General features: G+C 44.0%; 1 protein-coding gene across 4 annotated transcripts in view; it reads right to left on the bottom strand.

Moving 5' to 3' along the window:
- DCX (doublecortin) overlaps positions 1-18,029 on the bottom strand; it is an 88,896-nt gene that overhangs the window by 57,289 nt on the left and 13,578 nt on the right. For all 4 annotated transcript variants that reach the window (XM_050901604.1, XM_050901606.1, XM_050901603.1 and 1 more), the window contains exons 3-4: positions 16,106-16,496; positions 5,465-5,805 (exon numbers count right to left, since the gene is read on the bottom strand). In XM_050901604.1, coding sequence (XP_050757561.1) covers positions 5,465-5,805; positions 16,106-16,469 — 705 coding nt within the window. In that variant the 5' untranslated portion in view covers positions 16,470-16,496. The remainder of the gene's footprint in view (positions 1-5,464; positions 5,806-16,105; positions 16,497-18,029) is intronic.

Here is an 18,029-nt window from a genome sequence, read left to right on the forward strand (position 1 = left end):
TGCTGCAGAGCCTTTTGCAGGAGACAGAATACAAAACACACTTGCACCCATCTCCTGCTCTTCCCTCCCATTTGCTTTGGGGCTAGATCCCAGCTTTACACGAGTGCACAAAACTGCTTTGTTCTGGGGTTACTTCAAGGCAGTTTTTCAGTATCCAAAAGGGCAGCCAATTACCTAGTCTCAGAAGGACAAGGAGTTTCTGACATCCTACCCCTCAACACGTGTAATAATGCAAACCAATTTGCTGGCTTTGTAACCTTGAAACTCATGCCTCAGGGTGTAAGTTAACGATCTGCAGGGCTATAGAGGGAATATTTTCCCTCTGATCTTTCAGCAATGCAGATGTTACTAGGTACGTCATGGAGGTATTCACCTTCTTCTTGAGCATCAATTGCAGATTACAGCCGGTGGAGGCATTTGTATATTTTGGTACAAACCTTGTTCTATGTCACATTGGTACAATTTCGTTAATATAATTAATAGAGCTACACTATCCTGGCAGAATTTGGTCCACTGCTAGCATTGACACTTGAGCAATGAAATTTTTACTAGTTTGTTTTTAAATACCAGCTTCAAATGAGTGCAGCAGCTCCAAAGGTTGGTTGGTTTCTCCAGTGCAACTTATATGGATGCATCTAAGGTAGCTTTTTACTAGTAGTGCAATACTAGGAGCTGCTTTATCAACTACTTTGTTGGCTTTGATCCCAAAGTCCCAACCTTTAATCCGTTGTGAGCTTAGTCATCCTGCTTCTCCCCCTGTGGCTGCCACCCTTCCTCAATGTAAGTCATCTAAAATGAAATGGCAACTTCTCTGGACAGGAGAGGTGGGCTGGCCTCCTAGGCATTTGCATCAGCTTTGCAAACAGAAAGATGAACTTCACTCATCACCTGCCACATGAAATCCTTATCAAAGCAAAGACTGCTAGAGGGGACCATTTTATTAAGACTAGAAATTCTCTCGGGAGCACAGTCACAAATGCCCTGACATATGAAAATGTATGTAATTTCATCCGATGAGACAGCTAACAGTCAGATGGAACAGAAGCACTTTGTCTGGGCTAGGTAAAAGCCAATGAATAGCACATGTGTGACTTCTCCCTGTGCTTGAAGATTTCAAAGTCCAGAAGAGATCATTGCGTGTTATTATGCCTAAAAACACATTCAGTTCCCTGCTTGTTGACCAGGATATTCTATATTTCTGTGGAACTGAAGTGTACAAGCTCTCCCACCTCTGAACAGCACCTTATTCTGCTTATTTGGTGATGCTAATTGATGGGTCACAGAATGGGATATTTAGTTAATTAAGACATGGCAATACATCAGCTGGAGAAAAAGCAGAAGGAATTCCATACCACAGAAAATATCTTAATGCTAAAGTACAACTGAACACGCCTGATGAATTTCTGGTCACTCCAGAGTATCACCCACTCAGCCAATCACAAAAAAAAGGGACTAATTTTTGTTACTACATCTCTTCATATACTTGCTGAACAACTCACAGACTGGAATACAACACAGCACAGGAAAAGAGAAGTTCAATATCTACAAAAGATGTTAGCTTTTACAGGTCACTTCTTAAAAGCAGGAATGAATGCAGACAGACACCACTTGCAAAGCAACGTGCAGAAAGCAGAAGATGGGCACTGGGCTGTCAGTGATGAACTAGCCTCTTTTCCAGAAAAACACCTACGGTAAGAAAGAAGCTCAAGCACAAATAGGACAGTAAATCTATACCACATTTGCAAAGTCTAGTTCAGACTATTGCATTCAAAATATCTGAATGAAACTTCATCCACAGTCTCAAATTCTGTTTTCTAATTTGGTTTATTAATGACATGAGGCAGAAATTGTCATCATGTGTTTATAAAGTAGTCAGTGCTCCCAGGAATCCAGACTTATTTGGGACACTGGATATAACTAAGAGTTTAAAAAAGAGAAAGAATCTACCAAAACAACTTTTTTCCAACATGATCCACAGATCAGACCAAATTCAATCCTGCATATATATATTAATTACACATATTATACATCTCAACACAACAGCAGTTGTAGTCATGAAACCAAGCGCTGAATTTGACCCACTGTAGTATTTAATGCACTGAGTTCTTTGACCTATACAATTTCCTATATATATGGCCATGAAAGTTCAAAAGTTAAATCTGTATTGTGATTCTCTGTCACGACTCACTTATGGTCAACAATTTGAAACCCCTTTTGAGTTCTGGGGTGTCTATCAAGAGGTAATGATATGCTCCAAGGAGAGAAGGAGCTTGAGTACAGACAGACAAGGCATTAGAAATATGTGCAAGACCAAGTTAAATAAACTTCTTAAACACAAGATGCTAATTTAGCAGTTTCAAAAGGGCCATATTTCTCCAGACAACCCAAGACATAAAAAGAAACAAAATTTCCTTAAAAAACCTAACCTCACTGTTGTTTTGAGTGTTACATTTATTCAAACACACCCCACCCAGCCCTCAATTAACTACTTGCTCACTCCAAATGCAGCAGGTCTGCAGTGCATAGAAATGTAATTATTTACACACCACTCTATCATTGCCACTACTGTCTGTACTTCTGAAGCATCTTGCTTACTCTGCTGATGAGCACCATGGAAATGCCTATAAATAAAATAATCATCTCCCCTCATTAAGTTACAGCTCATGGACTGAAGAAGGATGATTTTCCTTTGTACGTTCCTTTTGTAAATTTTATCGTTTCACAACAGAGGGAGTAACGTGCCTCTGATGACACTCAAAGAGACAGACTGTCAGGATTCTTGTCAGTATTTCAGCTTTGAGCAGCTTGCGTTTTGCATGAATATTTTCTCCTGAAAATAAAGTAGTTTGTCAGAATTAGGCATTCAAGAATCTCTTTCTAATGTCAGAATCAGACATGCAAAAACCTCTAATATCACGTCAGAAGGTCAGATTTTATGGAGCAGTATTTCATGGAAAACCTAACAGCAAACACTGCACCCACAGCAGAAGCTTCTACCTCTAGCTTCAACACTAAGAACACACGTAGGTGGAAAATTTCAAATAAACTTAGATTTAAAAAACCCAACATTGAAGGAAACCTTCCAATAAAAACAAAGTCTTGGTGAACCAGGTTTGCTTTTCAGGAAGCTTCAATGGTAATTGATGCCACAAACAAGTATCAAGCATTCCATTATTGTCAAATCACAAAACCTTTTCAATAACTGCAATACTACATGTACATTTGCATACAGTGAAACTCCCCGTGGTGTCTCTAACACACAATGAAATACCACATTTCATAAAACGGTGAATTATAAAGCCAGCAAAACAAGTTAAATGTGGTATCTTTACTCAGACTTTACTGAAATCACATTTCTGCAACAAAAACTGATGGTGAAGTTGTCAGGTTGCCCCAGTCAAAACAGTGCTGAATTAAGGCACCAGTCACTGTACAGCTCCGAGTGCCTGACATGAGGAAAACAAGGTTGCCTTTTATTTTTTGATTCAAGGAGAGTCATGTATGGTGTGGTGTCTGCTAGGGACAACAGTTTGCAGTAGGAATTGCTAAATTACATAGATCTTTGTGCCCTTTGCTCAGCTGTAGCCCCATGCAAGGCAGCCACTCCAAGAACAGATTGCAGCCTACCCTACAGCAGCACTACTCTAGGCAATCTGTATTGCCCACTTAGGAATTAACAAATCCCAACTTAGGAATTAACACAATTTCACAGGCTGGTCCAGTCACCAGGCCACAAGCTCAGTTCAGTTTATGGGCTGATTTGGTCTTGCTTTCCAGTCAGAGGTGGAGGGGGAAACACCACTTACTCCTGTAACTAGCTAAAAGGTGCGGAAGGGAACAGTTTGATGGAAGCTCCTGGGGCATCCCTATTTCTGCACACCATCCAAAGCAACAGCTCACCTCCAAAATGCTGGCTGTTCTCAAAGAACTGAGGCGATTTACAGGTTCAGATTAAGATCCTCGTTCACAACTGTGAGAGCAACAGGACTCTGTGTGTCAGCATGAGTAGGCAACTGCTTTCAGGCCAGATCCATCTATTAAACCCTTTGTAAAGCTGCTGTGATTCAAAACGCATGGTGCTGTGCCCATGTATGATTTCCTCAGTGAGGCCAGATCATTTGACTCTCTCCTTCCTCTTCCCCCAGCCACTTCCAAGGTTTCCAGTACATCACTCCCTGTTATCACTGCTTATTTACAGCATGCTACTATATCTATGGACAGTCTAGCTGGCAAGTCACCCACTCATACATAAAGTACACATCTTATGAGGAAAAAGTGCTGGGTTGAGACAAGTGGAAAGAAAAGCTTTGACAGGCAGATGAGATTTGTATATATCTGAAGCTAGAAGCAGCCACTAATGTGCAGGATACAGAGGTTGGGACAAAGCAAGAATATCAGACAGGTTAGAGTGACATGCTACTTTCAGCTCCCAGATGCTGCACCTGGACTGTGCAGGACACTTTATGAGCCTGTATTTGGGGTTGGAAGGATGAACATTTTCATATGTAAAGTCTGCATGTTAGTTAGACACATTGCCTAGGGTTGGCATGGTATTTCAAGAGCCAGCATTTGAGTAACGTTCTCCAGAGATAGGAAAGAGAGTTAATTTAAAGCAATAGCATCAATCCCTAGAACAGCCAGCATCCAACCCCCACACAAGAGCTGTGCTGCCTCACTCCAGAATCTGGAGCAAGAAAAATAGTGACAAAAATAAGATCATCCCTCAGTTACAGAAGACACAGAACTATTAAATCAAGCTCAGAATTGTCCTTGAAGAATCTAGCTCTTCCCAGTCCCCAAAGTTATCCTCCACATTCCTTTAAGGGTTTTCATAGATACAGCTGCTATGTGTAGCTGCTAACAAGAGACAGATGTTTCCTTCAGTTCCAGGAAAATGTAGACATGAAGCACATTATGATGACCCACTAAATATTTTTGACCCAAATCCCTTTCTGCATGTTATCTCTTCATGCATTTAGACAAGAAAATGCAACACAGTTCCATGCTTTTCCTGCTAATTACTGAGCTAGCCAAAGAGCATGCTTGGATCAATTACTTTATCTTAGCAAGCCTTTGTCTCAGGGCAAGGAAAGTCAAGCAACACATTTTCACTTAGTGAATCCAAAACTCGAGAGTTCTTGCAATTACTTCAGAGCCAAATCAACTGGTGGCTGTGAGCCGAACTCCCCATGTTATTTATTTAGCTAGTCCGGAAGACACGCACTGCACGCTGGCGTGCAGGACGAAGCATCTGTTTCACTCAGACGGTTGGCTACATTCTTTACTTGATATTAATATCAGTGAAAATTTAGTAACTTAACCACTGGCATGAGAAGTCTGACTTCTAAGAGAACAGATGGCAGTGATCATCTCAGGTTAATTTTAGGCTTCAAAAATTGTTCTGAGTCAGCAAAGCCTCAAGATAAGCGAAAGAAAAAGACATAACATCTGTAAAATCTCCTACCTGTTTCCCATCCAAGGTATACAGCTTTTTGACCACTCCCGTCTCCAGTTTTATAGCTTCAGTGATATCGGTGAGAACTTGCTCAAATGAATGGGCAGTCTTCTTGTTCAAGAGCACACGGACTGCCTTCCGGGGCTTCACCCCACTGCGGATGATGGTTACCAGCTTGGGACGCACAAAATCTTTGTTCTCCTTTGCCTGAGCGCTGTTGCTGCTGGCCAGAGACTGAGGTGCTTTCTGGTTGGCAGATGTCTTCACGTTGACAGACCAGTTGGGATTGACATTCTTGGTGTATTCCACCTTCTTGAAGAAGTTGTCAGATGAGCAGACATAACTCTCCCCTTTTGAAAGAAATGAACACCAGTCTAATTCTACAGTTATTACCGTAAGACCGCTGAAAAACAGACACTATACATTTCCCCCATTAATCATGTAAATCATTAATAATTGTTTTCATTAGCACTTCCATGACAGCTTGTTATTAAAACATATTGTCTTATTTTAATTTTATATTTATGCTTATTTAAAATATGACTAGTATTTCCCCAAAGTAAGCACGTCAGCCATAGCTTGCATCAGCAAACACATACTACCACTCAGTCACATGAACCAGGGGTTAAAAAAAGGTTGAGAGTTATAAAGGTATTTAGGTACCTGAAGATGCAACTAAGCTGTCTAAAAGCTCCTAAACACCAAATTCATTTAATCACCTAAATTATTTTGTAAATTTGCCAGCTTCCTCTCCATCTTTACAGACCTAGCTACTACTTCGGTCTGTCATCCCTCGCCAAGAGGATATCAACATTCATCCACAAAGTACCTTTTGTGTCATGCCTGAAAAATAATGAAAATCTGGTACTTAACAGTCTCTACCAAAAGCAGCTTTGATAAATCTAGCAGGCATAACAAATATGCTTTGTAATAGTGTCAGTGGTTTATTAGAGGACAGACCTAGTGGCAGCTGAGATAAAACACTACACCAAATACCACTGCTTGCTTTTATATGGCTGGTACCAACCAAAAATATATTAAATCCAAATTTAGACATGGTAGAGAAGGGTCACACAGTCTTGTTAGTAATTCACAAAAAAGCCCTTCCCTATCCCATCCAAAATTAGTTTCAAGCTTTGTCTGTAATTTACAGGATCTTATCTATCTAAGGTTTTAAGAGCACCTTAAAGGATTTGTAGGATCTTCTTTGGGGCCTGCAAATCTGATGGATGCTAGAAGAGTTACTACTAGAATGAGACTGTAAAACAGTATCCCTAAGGGAATGTAGCTGTCTAGTCTGAAATGACTCAGGCTGCTGAGCACTTGAGGATGCACTGAAAAAGAAGTCAGTCATTGCTAGAGGAAGAAGCTTTTCTCTCGCCATTAGATAAAATTTTAATAGGAACTGAAGGCATAACATGGGTACCTGTAGGATCTTACGGAGTTTCTTTTGGTGCTTTATTGGGCTGATCTTACAGAATGAAGTTCTTCAAATACTACGATACGTTTGAACTCAAAGTATAGATTGAACTATTTTGAATAAGAAAAAAATCCTTCTTCATATAAACAGACTGACTGCATTTCCTTATCTGTTCCCTACTGCAAACTCCAGGGCCCGGACATCTTTGAAGAGCCTACCTGACATCTGAGTCTGGCTTTGCATTACAGGATCTCTAGGACAGGATTTGACATCCAGTTGGCAAAGGTGTAAATGTGGATTTCCAAACAGCCCACTGATTTGCACAGAATTTTATAGTCCAGGCATGTAGCGTATCCAGTATAGCATTCATATAGTCATCCTTCTGCTGACTAAATTGCATTTTTGATGGAGGCACTGAGACGATCCCTTCATAGAACATACGGTGAGACCACTAACAGGTACACAATAAACAGAAGGCTTTAACAGGCTTAAAACAACGGTCTGTGTAGTATTTATGTCCTTATTACTGCTATGCATTTGATGTCACAAGCAGCCATAGAAAAGATGCAGGATGCTAACTTTTTTTTTTAACCCTGACTTCATACCCAGTTTGCCAAAAAGTGGTGTGTACTTGTGGTGCTTACATCATCAACTGCAGCTTTTCTCTGTCTCCCCAGCTGCATAAAATGACCAAAATCATTTATCAACAGGAAGCAGATATTCTATTTTTCCCTTCTGAAGATGGAACAGAAATACAGAAGGGAGAAGAGAGCTAGCAAGGTTCATGATGAACACTGTCAGTTGGGCATTTTATCAACTAGTGCACCCCAAACTAACGCAGTAATCCCACCAGGAGGTTCTGTTGGTTTGAACAAACAATAAAAATCTATATTTGAGGCATGTATGCTGTCAGCAAAACCCCTCAATAAACTGACCATGTAGTACCCACAGCTGAAGCTCCTTAATTCCTTACATTTCTTGAATCTGACTCAATGGAGGCATAAAGATACCCCACAGAGTACCATACATTATAAAGAATTCCCATTGGAGATATTGATTGTTACCCAGAAGCATTGACTGCTTTAAATCTTTCTGATTAATAAGTGATAAGTTGTGGTTTACTCATCCGCTTCAGCCAAGCAACACTTGGTGCGGAGGGGGCCCACGCTTCTCTCCAGTTTCACAACTGAGCGCGAAGTGCAGCAAGGGGAGCTTGAAATGCTCACAGGGAATTAGCCCTCCTAAGAACCTGAGCCCTCCCAAGCCCATAATCCCTGGGCGGCAGAGACTTTAGAAGCGTGCTCAGCAGAACTGTAGCATCATCCTTTGAGAAAAGGGATTTCTATGTTTAAATGCAATACTAGGAATAAGTGATTTGAATACTATTCTCACCCCTGCCCCAGGCCTCCCTGGGGAAGCTCCTGACCTCACCTGCACCTCTGCTTCCCTACCTGAGAAAGAGAAGTAGCAATATCTGCCACCGACGTGTTGCAAGGCTTGACTTTCATCTGTGTTTACATAATGCTTTGGGATAGAAGATGCCACAATGAAAGAAAGTATATATTTGTGCTGTGTTCTATAAACACGTGAGGTATTGGAGCATATTTTCCATTAAGAAGTTCCATGTTTTAAAGTAAGCGGAAAAGATTATTGGTCTGTTTGGTGGAGTACTATTACTCTTAGTTCCAGCTGAATCGTTAGAAATTCTTCACTGCACACCATAGCTGCCTAGTGTATTTACAAGAGCATACGCTGAAGGCAATAGTGGCATGAAGGCAATACTCTTCTACTAGGCTTTGTTTCCACAAATGTGGTATTAGGGAGTTGTGCATACATATACACTGGCCTTTCAAATTATGCTCACAGTCACAAGTGGAAAATGTAATCTGCCCTTTCTCACTTTGTTTCGTTTAACCCAAACCCTAGCAAATATTTTATTGAATTCTAAAACTGGACAGAAATTGCTTGGAGTGACACTTCAGAATAGCAGTTCAGAATAGCGGCTCTTCTCAGCATCATTTCTGCAGTTATAGCAGTATAGCTCTAGGAAAGAGGAGCTTTTCTTTCCTTCTTCCCTGACCTAAAGATGTAACCTGAAGCTTTAACTTAATTTAAAAATCACTTCAACTGATGTCTTCCCAAACTCAGTTTATGGCCCTCAAATAATAGCAAAATTATCATTCAGGTTTCTCAGTGAGGCACAGCCCTTTTACCATTTGACAGCCAGGAACACGTGCTATTTCACTTCCCACAGCTGAGTTTTACCCAAACCTTACCAGGAGGTGCTAGCAGGATTGGGCAAGCATGGGCTGAAGACCTACAAACTTTCCAGCTTTGAACATGCGTACTGTGGCCAGAAGATCACAAAAGAGAGAAATCTTATGGGGAATAGTGCTACCATAGAAAGAGGAGTGGTTTCTTGGTTTCTCTGCTACACCTGTCTATGCTAAGCCTATAACGAGAAGTCAAGATGTACAACTGTGCCAGTCAAAGAAATATAACTGATAGACACAGCATGGCCACAGAAGACGTGCACAGCATAACAGAAGGAAAGAAGAGGAAGTGAATATAAGATTTTGTCAAAAGCAAAAGAAACAACTCCAAGAAGTATATTGCTCCCCAGCCCTAAGCATAAAAATCTGTGCACAAATATTTTCAGGAACACGTCTTTAGACAGCAAGCAGCTGTGTATATGTGCAGAAATCCAGCTATAAGCCATGAGAAGGTATGATGAACAGCCGTGTCATTACTTCCAAACAAAAGCCCAAATGGGAGCCCCAAAGAGAGACACTTATGCATTGGGGGTGGGAAGCTTGCCGGTGTGCTCCAGAGGTGTCACAATTTCTATCGTGCCACCAAACCAGCCGAGGCATTTATTTATTCCTTCCATCCTGCCCTTAGCAATAGATGGACTGACTGTAGACCTTTGACCTTAAGTCATGATCAGCATATTTGCCGTTTGAAGCCATGGCTTGTATCACACTGAATTACTCTGGCTACAAGTGCATTACACATTACTGTGCTACCAATTTGATAGAAGCACAAGGTGATTATTCAGCTCCTAAAGAAGGGATGATCTCCGCAAAGATAAGGTTTGCCTTAGAGAAGGTTTCTTAGAGAAACTCTAAGCTCAAGATGAGCATTAATCCTTCAACCCTCTTACAGCAGCTCCTTGTGACAATACTAAAAATGACAGGCTGCGCTTTCAGAAGAAGTTATCCTTTCTCAGCATGCACCAGCAAGTTTTCAAGTATAATGAACTGCGGGCAGAAGTCTTGCGAGAAAAACCGGGAAAGCTGGATTGAGGCCATTTTGAAAGTGTAACTGCTAACAGTTATTCCAAAAACAGTCTCTGTGGGCTGCAGTCAATTATTTTGGTTGTTAGTTCTGCTGTCGCAAAGTTGAGATTGTGCTACTGTGCCCAGCTTTCATGTTTCATGGGATTTACTATGACTTCAATAGGAATTAAGTGGACTTAACACCTTGCAAAGTTCATTACATATGGTGTTAAAGTAGGCCTTCAGTTTCAAATGCATGAACTTCCTACCACTTTATGCATTAAAAAGGATCTTCCTCTGCCTCAAGACCTACTCCACCATGGCAAAATGAACTCTGGAAGAGCATCCTTCCTTTGGCTCTTCCACAGGGAGCTCTCCCATGAGGGAGAAGCACCTCTTGTTCCGTTGAAAAAGTGAAAAAAATGAGTGATTACCAAATCGCCTTCAAAACCACACGATGCCCATAAAGAATTGATGGGACCACAGCAGTCCTAGTGTGACAGCCAGGATGAGCAACCAAATAAAACAGAACCACAAGGACAAGTTTTGATATATAGGATGTAATTAGCCAAGCTGTCAGGACGACACCCATAGAAAACAATGCCATGGGTTACCAAGACTTCAGTATTGGACTACATGAATTTCAGTTTTCCAGGCAAACTGGAACACGCACAGATTGGGTGGAGATTTCAATATCCATCCTATAAACCCCTCAGTCCCAGCACACACCAGGCTCTGTACAGCTCTAGGGTGGAGCCCCTCCTATGATTCCTTTAAACACTCCTGGACAAGATTTTGGAAGATATTCCCCAGGGCATGACAGGATACAAAAAGCTTGGAAACACTTTCTGGACTATCTCACACAGCCCAAGAACATTTGCAATGAAATCCCACCGAGCAAAACAAAATCTTATTCAGCTTTTTCTAGTGTTTAATCTGAGGCAAGAACAAATTTCAGACAAGTAGCCCAGGACAGGACAAGGGCATAAATCCACCCTCAGATGGGTCCTCTGACCACAACGCAAGGGGGGCTGTGCCCTGCCTAACAGCCTGAGCATACCAGGAGCTCAGAAGGGAGGAGCTCTACAGTTTCAACTAAACGTTGAGTCTCTCAAGTTCTAGTTTTAATCTATGTTTGCATTTCTGCCTTTACTGACCATGTCTAATCCATGCTATATTTGCATTTGATGGGTGTATTTCCACATGTATTTCTGACCCTGGCCATACACAGCAAAGCACACTTAATTCACATGAAGGCAGCCACTGACTAGAAGAAGGTCCAAAGTCCACTTATTATAAAAAACCTGAAAGATGCAAGTACCTCCAAACCACTGACTAGACCCTGAAAAAGGCTCAGGAAGGGAATGAAAGCACTTGAACAAGAAAGCTCAGAGCTCCGATTTCCATCTTGGTGTCATCCACGGACTTTGGACGAACAAGTCAGACTGCTTTTCTGCATTTCAGTTCCTCATCAGTAATAACACCTTCTTCCACCTTGACATGTTCAGACCATAGTGTCCCTGGGCAGGAACTCTCTCTTCTTACACATTTAGATAGTGCCTTGCACAGCAGGATGCCCCATTTGGTCAGTGCCTCTAAATACATCATGACAAATGTCTAATCTTTACAAGCGGGGCATTTGGCTTCTGGGGAAGTGTCAGTCCCTCCCTCCAGAGGAAACAAACCAGTCTCCACCAGTACTGAGGTTAACTTGGAGCTGAAATGGCTTCAGCAGCCAGGATTCTGCCTTGCGCCTTTCCCTCACTCTCAAGTTGCACCTCACTATCCCTTTCATTACGTCAAGAAACTGCTAGCAGGGCCACATGGGAAAGCAGCAAAATTATGGAGTGGACTAAAAAAATCTTTTGTCCCACAAAGAGCTCATTTGTGGGACAACAGGGACAGCAAGTTGCAACCGGAGTGTGGAACACGTGGCCAAGAACAGCATTTCTTAAGCCATCTTTGCTGCTGAAGTCAATGCCTAACATCAGCTTCCACCTTTGTCCAGCCCTCCATTCAAAGAAAAAGAGCAATCAGAGCTGAGGCAGGGAGAATTTGCCATCTCATCATAATGGGTCTACAAGAACACAGAGGCTCAAAATGCACCAAGGAACAAGCCACCCTGTCCAGATGTCAAAGGCAACTAGATTTTAGTAGAAACTTGGATGACAATGTGAGCTGCTCTACTATGAGCTTAAGCAAGGCTGGAAAAGATGGCACGTGATTTTTTTTTTTAGTATCTTTCATATTCAAGTTTTCTCACAGCACAAGGCATAGAATTAATGGGATGCTGTACTGCATTAAACCAACATATATATTAAGGAGGAATACAGTCCTAATCAATGGCAGCACATGCATTATTTACAAATATATTAAAACTGAATGCTGAAAATAGGGAATCAAGATTAAGACAATGACTATAGTGATGGAAGATTGCCATTATGAGTGAAAGGAGGGAGAAAAAAAATTATCAGACAGGTGGATTTTGAGAGGAGGTCATTGGGAGACACGGACATAGACAGCTCTCTGGTACAGAAGGCAGTATGGAAAAAGCAGCCCGTGACAGGTGAGGAAGAACTCCGCAGGCAGCAAAAAGCACCTATGTGACACAGTCCTGGTGGGCTTCCAAAACGTGAGGCATTAGGGTTCAGTACAGGAAAGGACCAAGAGGCACATCCCAACTGGCAGCTACAAGGGATGTGATCAAAGAGTAAGAGAGACTTCACTTGTTCCATCTTGGACAGACTGGGAAGTAAAACATCCATCCATAAGAACCTTATGAGAACAACCCTGAATGCCAGGGAAGAAAAGACTACCAAGTCTGGGTCTGGAGACCAAAAGGGTTATTTCCAAGTCCCATTTAATTTAGCAGCACACCAAGTGGCTTTTGTTCACCTGAAATGTCTGCCTCAAGGATACTGGTATTGTGCAATATCATTCGCTATCCTCTAGAAGTACATTCAGACTACACCGTATAAGCACATTTTTAAATCATGCAGAAGTAATCAAGTACTTAGAACATGATGTGAAATATTATCAGTAATTCACCAGCTTTTGCAATCAAACTACTGAGATGAGCCTCTCTGATGGCTTCTTTTCCTAGGTTCTACTTGTTTATTGGAAGTGACAATAATAAATTAGTCACATTATAGCAACTAGAACTGGTTTAGTTACCCTCAGTCTCCAACCAGAAAGCTAATTTATATGGCAAACATATACTGTTTGTGTATGTACTGTTCTTGTATGTCACAGCGCAATTACTCTGCAGTTCTGTTTTTCCATGCATGTACCTAGTACACGGTTATACAAACACCCAAGTTAATAGCATAGTTTACCACAAGGTTGGTTACAACCATGGTATTATAAATCAAAAGTAATGTCTTTCCCCGACTGCTTTTCTACAACAGATGCATAGGTCATCCCTAGAAATATGGGAATATTGTTATCATTAGACTGTCAATAGCAGCATGCAGATCTACTTTTGCATTTTTAGACACTGGATTCCTTTGTTTTCACTCTGCTCAGATTGTATTTTCCTAGGTGATGCTCTGCCGAGGACACAGCCACACAGACAATCCTATTTTTGTTTTAGTGCCACTTCTTCAGTGCTGTTTCCAGATACCATTTTGGCAGAACAAAGCCAGAACCCAAATGCCAGCATCTCCTGCCTGTACCTTAACCAGTAAAAAATATTTTCAAGAACTACGTACCTTCTCACCTGCAGCAAAACCCAGTGTAAAGCAGATATAACAACTAAAGGTTTCTTAACTTCACTGATAAAAAGCAGGAAGAGTATAAAAGGAGAATAAAGAAGTGAATTTTCTCCTCTGGAGTTACTCCTGAAGATTTACATAAAACCTAGGACAAGCAGGGCTGAGAGCTGCCATTAGAGAAAGGCTGTGGCCATATTAAGAGATCAGAATGAAACACGGCAGAATCTCTAAAATTAAGGGAGGCCACACCTCCGTTTGACAGCTGTAACTGGGCTGAGAATAACTCCACTAGGACTGCATCATCTCTCTGAAAGGCAGCAGTTTCTTCCCAGTAAAACTCCTCTATGGAAACCAATATTTATTCTGTGTGCTTGGCTCCACAAAGTATTTTGGGGAAATGAGTATCCCACTTGACAGATAAGGAATTCTAGGGAGAGATGCTTTAGTCAAGGTCACACAATGACTCACTGCTGAGGCTGCCCCTGCAGTTCAGTGGCTCACACACTCACATCCATTGTCTTTTATTAAAGGCAAAAAGCCTTGTGGATTTTCTGTAGTCACCAAATCGGCCAGGTCGTCTGCTTGGAGGAAAACATCAAGGAACAGGGAAGAGCAACTCCCCTCTTGCAACAGAGTAATCAGGATATTCCAGGTCCAAACAAAGAATGGAATATCTGAATTGCTCAGGGAAGAGAAAAGCAGGGTGGCTGTGGGTGTCCTCTATGCACCCCACTTCGGCTGCGCTGCCAGCAGAGCTTGCCCACGGCCATGCCTTGGGCAAGGAGGCAGGACTGGCCATGTAGCAATTCCATTCTGGGGGTCCTCCTGACACTCCCCGAGAAAGGCAGGACCCATGGCGGCAGCCCACTGCTGCAGAGGGAGCTCCCCAGGCACAGACAAGGCTGGCAGCTGAGCTCCACAGGAGCCAGCCTGCCCCCAGGCCACCCCCTCCGGACAGAAGGACTGATTTTTGACTCGTCCTTCATCCCACAGTTCAAGTGATACTCAGAGGAACAGGCACACCGACACCCTCTCCAGATACAGGGATACACTCAGACCTGCCCTGAGCATCCCTTGCACGCTCAGACCAGCCACACAGGGGATGCCTTCCCACACTCCCCCACAGACCTACCACAGCAACCCACCCCGCCACACACAGTCCCTGCAGAAACACTCCCCGAATACACCCCCCTTACACACCCCTCCCCATCTGAACATCTCAATACACCTCCCTTCCATACAGACCCTGCATGAACCATATTCGGATGCAGCACATGAACTCCCAACGCCCTCTCCACACACATCGCTATGCAAGAACTCCCCCCAGCACCCCCCTTACACACACACAGCCCAACACACCTCCACACACTCCCTGAGCACAAAATCCACACACCCTGTGCATGAACCCCCTCAAGGAATCCCAACACCTCCTCTGCAATTAACCCTCCTTACACCTTCCTCCACACACAGGTATAAAACCCCAAATTTTACCAAGTGCAACCCACCCAAAACACCCTTCTCCATACCCACAGCTTGTTCATTAACTCCCCCCTCTAAACACACTGCATGAACTCCCAACACACCCCTCCACACACTCCTCAAACCCTGTAAAAACCCCTAACACCCCGCCTTCCGCACATCCACCAGACACACACTGCATGCACCCCCAACGCTCCACACACACTCAAGTCCCTGCGCAGCCCCGACCACACCCCTACACACACACATTGTGCACGAACCCCTCAAAACACCCCCCTACACACAGTGCATAAATCCCTCCCACCCCCGTTACACACGCACTACATGAATCCCCCAGCACCCCTCGCTTTGCCGTTCATACCCATCCACCCCAGTGAGAAACCCACATCACTCCTCAGCCACCCCTCGCACCCATCTGGGACACCCCCCTCCCCAGCTCAGACAGACGTGGGGACGCCCTCAGACAGCCCCCGCGAGCGATGGACGCAGCCCTGTCTAGCCAAGAGTAAGGCACACCCCTCCACGGCTCGACATCTGCACCCGAGCACGCGTGCTGGGGGACACCCCGGGGGGTGCCAGCCCCGGCGCTGCCACCCTCTCCCGCACCTCTCTGGAGGGGAAGGCGAACGGGCAGGATGAGCACAGAGGGGCAGAAGCATCCCCACGCGCCCGAGGAAATGTGACCTTAACAGCAGACCCGAGTGGTGCAGCCCCCTTCCCACCCCGCCTCCTCACTGCACCAGACAGCGATGCTAATTACCTTCCTCCAGCTCATCCATGCTCCCGATCTTCCGCGACCCATCGATGGTGTAAATGTAACGGACTCCCTGAGGCAGATTAATGTTGTCGGACAGGGATCGGGTCAGGTCAGCCAGGAGAGCGTCAAAACTTCGGAAGCGGTCAGAGGACACGGCATATACAATCCCCTTGAAGTAGCGGTCCCCGTTGCGATAGAAACGCACCTTCTTGGCTTTCTTCTCGTTACTCAGTGCCTGTAAGGTCCTGGTTCTGTAGAAGCTACAGTGAGCACTGTGAGTGGGGCTGGGCAACCCGTTCATACGTGAGCCTCGCATGTTTCTGGACGCCTTGTCTCTTTCGTCAAAGTGTCCAAAATCAAGTTCCATAGTTTGGTGAACCCTAAAGATCTGAAGCTGAGCGGGAAGGAGATGGGGAGAGAAGGAGGGCAAAGGGACAGGTTAGAGCCAAGCAGAGCCACAATCCAGAGAGAAAAACGACACTAATGCAAGAGCTGTGTCTGGAGCAGGACAGATGCATTTGGGAAGCGCCCCCTCCCCTGACCCAGATTTGTATCGATTCTGGGGACTGAGGGTAGGAGGGGTCCTCGCATTTTGAAAGGGATCCAACTACTGGGGGCAGGGAACATGTTTCTAGAGAGCTGCCTGCTCCTGCACCTGGGAGTTTTCAAAGTGCAGTAAATCGGGACTTGGGGCCAAAGGGATACATGGCGATCACAACTCGGCCCCAAAAAGCTCGTCCAAGCGCCAGTTGGCAATGAATTAAACCTCTGAGCCCTGTGAGGTTTCCTTTGGCAACAGAAAACAAGGAGATCCCAGTAAGTCAGCCCTTCAATCTGTTGAATCACGGAAGGAACCAGAGCATCTGAATGTTTAACATTAGAATAAACTGGCATTTATGAAAGAATGGTCACAGGGGAATAAGCAGTTTCTTTGTGACAGCCTGTTCAATAAGGGTTAGCAATGAGATCCAGCCCACCCTTCCCCCTATCCGCAGCCCCCTCCTAGCCCATCAATCAATTCCCAGGACCAGCCTACATCTCTAAGAAGAAATGACTGGAAAGAAAAAAAAAAAATCTGTCATTGAAACGAGGCTTCGATAAGCTCTTTTCAGCCTGAGTCTCCTCTGAATTGCATTTCTGCTCCCGTTTAATGAGAAGGAGAAAATAAAGGGGCTATTTCCACCCCCCACCACCCCCCTTCCAGCCTTAAGTGATTTAATTGCTGGAAGTGCCCCTGCCCAGGGGACACGCCGCCCCTGCTAGCTCACCTTTCATTGTTCTGAGCAGGGGGGGGGCTTCCCAGCGCAAGCGACTGGCACAGAAAAGCCGAGCTGACACCCCAGCAAGCAGGAATTTCTGCGTGGTCTCTAGTTTATGCTCAAGAACAACCTTCCCCCGGCACCAAACCCCAACACAAAAGGAGGAGGAACCCCCAACCCTGCAACAGAAAGACCCTTCCACTCCCGCAGCGCAACCAGGAACATGCCACTCACGTACGTTGCTTGCATGTTAACACAGGGCAGAAAGGGGATTTACACCAGCGCTTGGCAGCCAGGTATAAATCTAGGAAAAGCTGTTGCTATCTCTTCCTCACCCCTTACATTTGCCAGAACGAAGCTCCTTCCCTGTATTTTACAATGTCAACGTGACCTGTGCAAGAAAAATCATTGTCCCCAGTCTGCAATAAAGCAGAAGATGACAATGCAGGCGATCCGCACAGAAACCCCAAGTTGGGAACGTTTTCCCCACGATGCCAGTTGGGGTAGATTCAGTCTGGTGTCATGCAGTGAACAATGAAACATCCAAGCAACTTCGGGAATGAATCGGAGGATGCAGGGGGTTTTGATTTTAAAATGAACTGCAGATGTTGTAAGGTACTGAGAGAAAGATTCCTCCTTTCTATCTGACATCTGTTACTTTTCTGCAT

Source organism: Gymnogyps californianus, chromosome 9 (assembly GCF_018139145.2).
Source record: "Gymnogyps californianus isolate 813 chromosome 9, ASM1813914v2, whole genome shotgun sequence".
Taxonomy (NCBI): domain Eukaryota; kingdom Metazoa; phylum Chordata; class Aves; order Accipitriformes; family Cathartidae; genus Gymnogyps; species Gymnogyps californianus.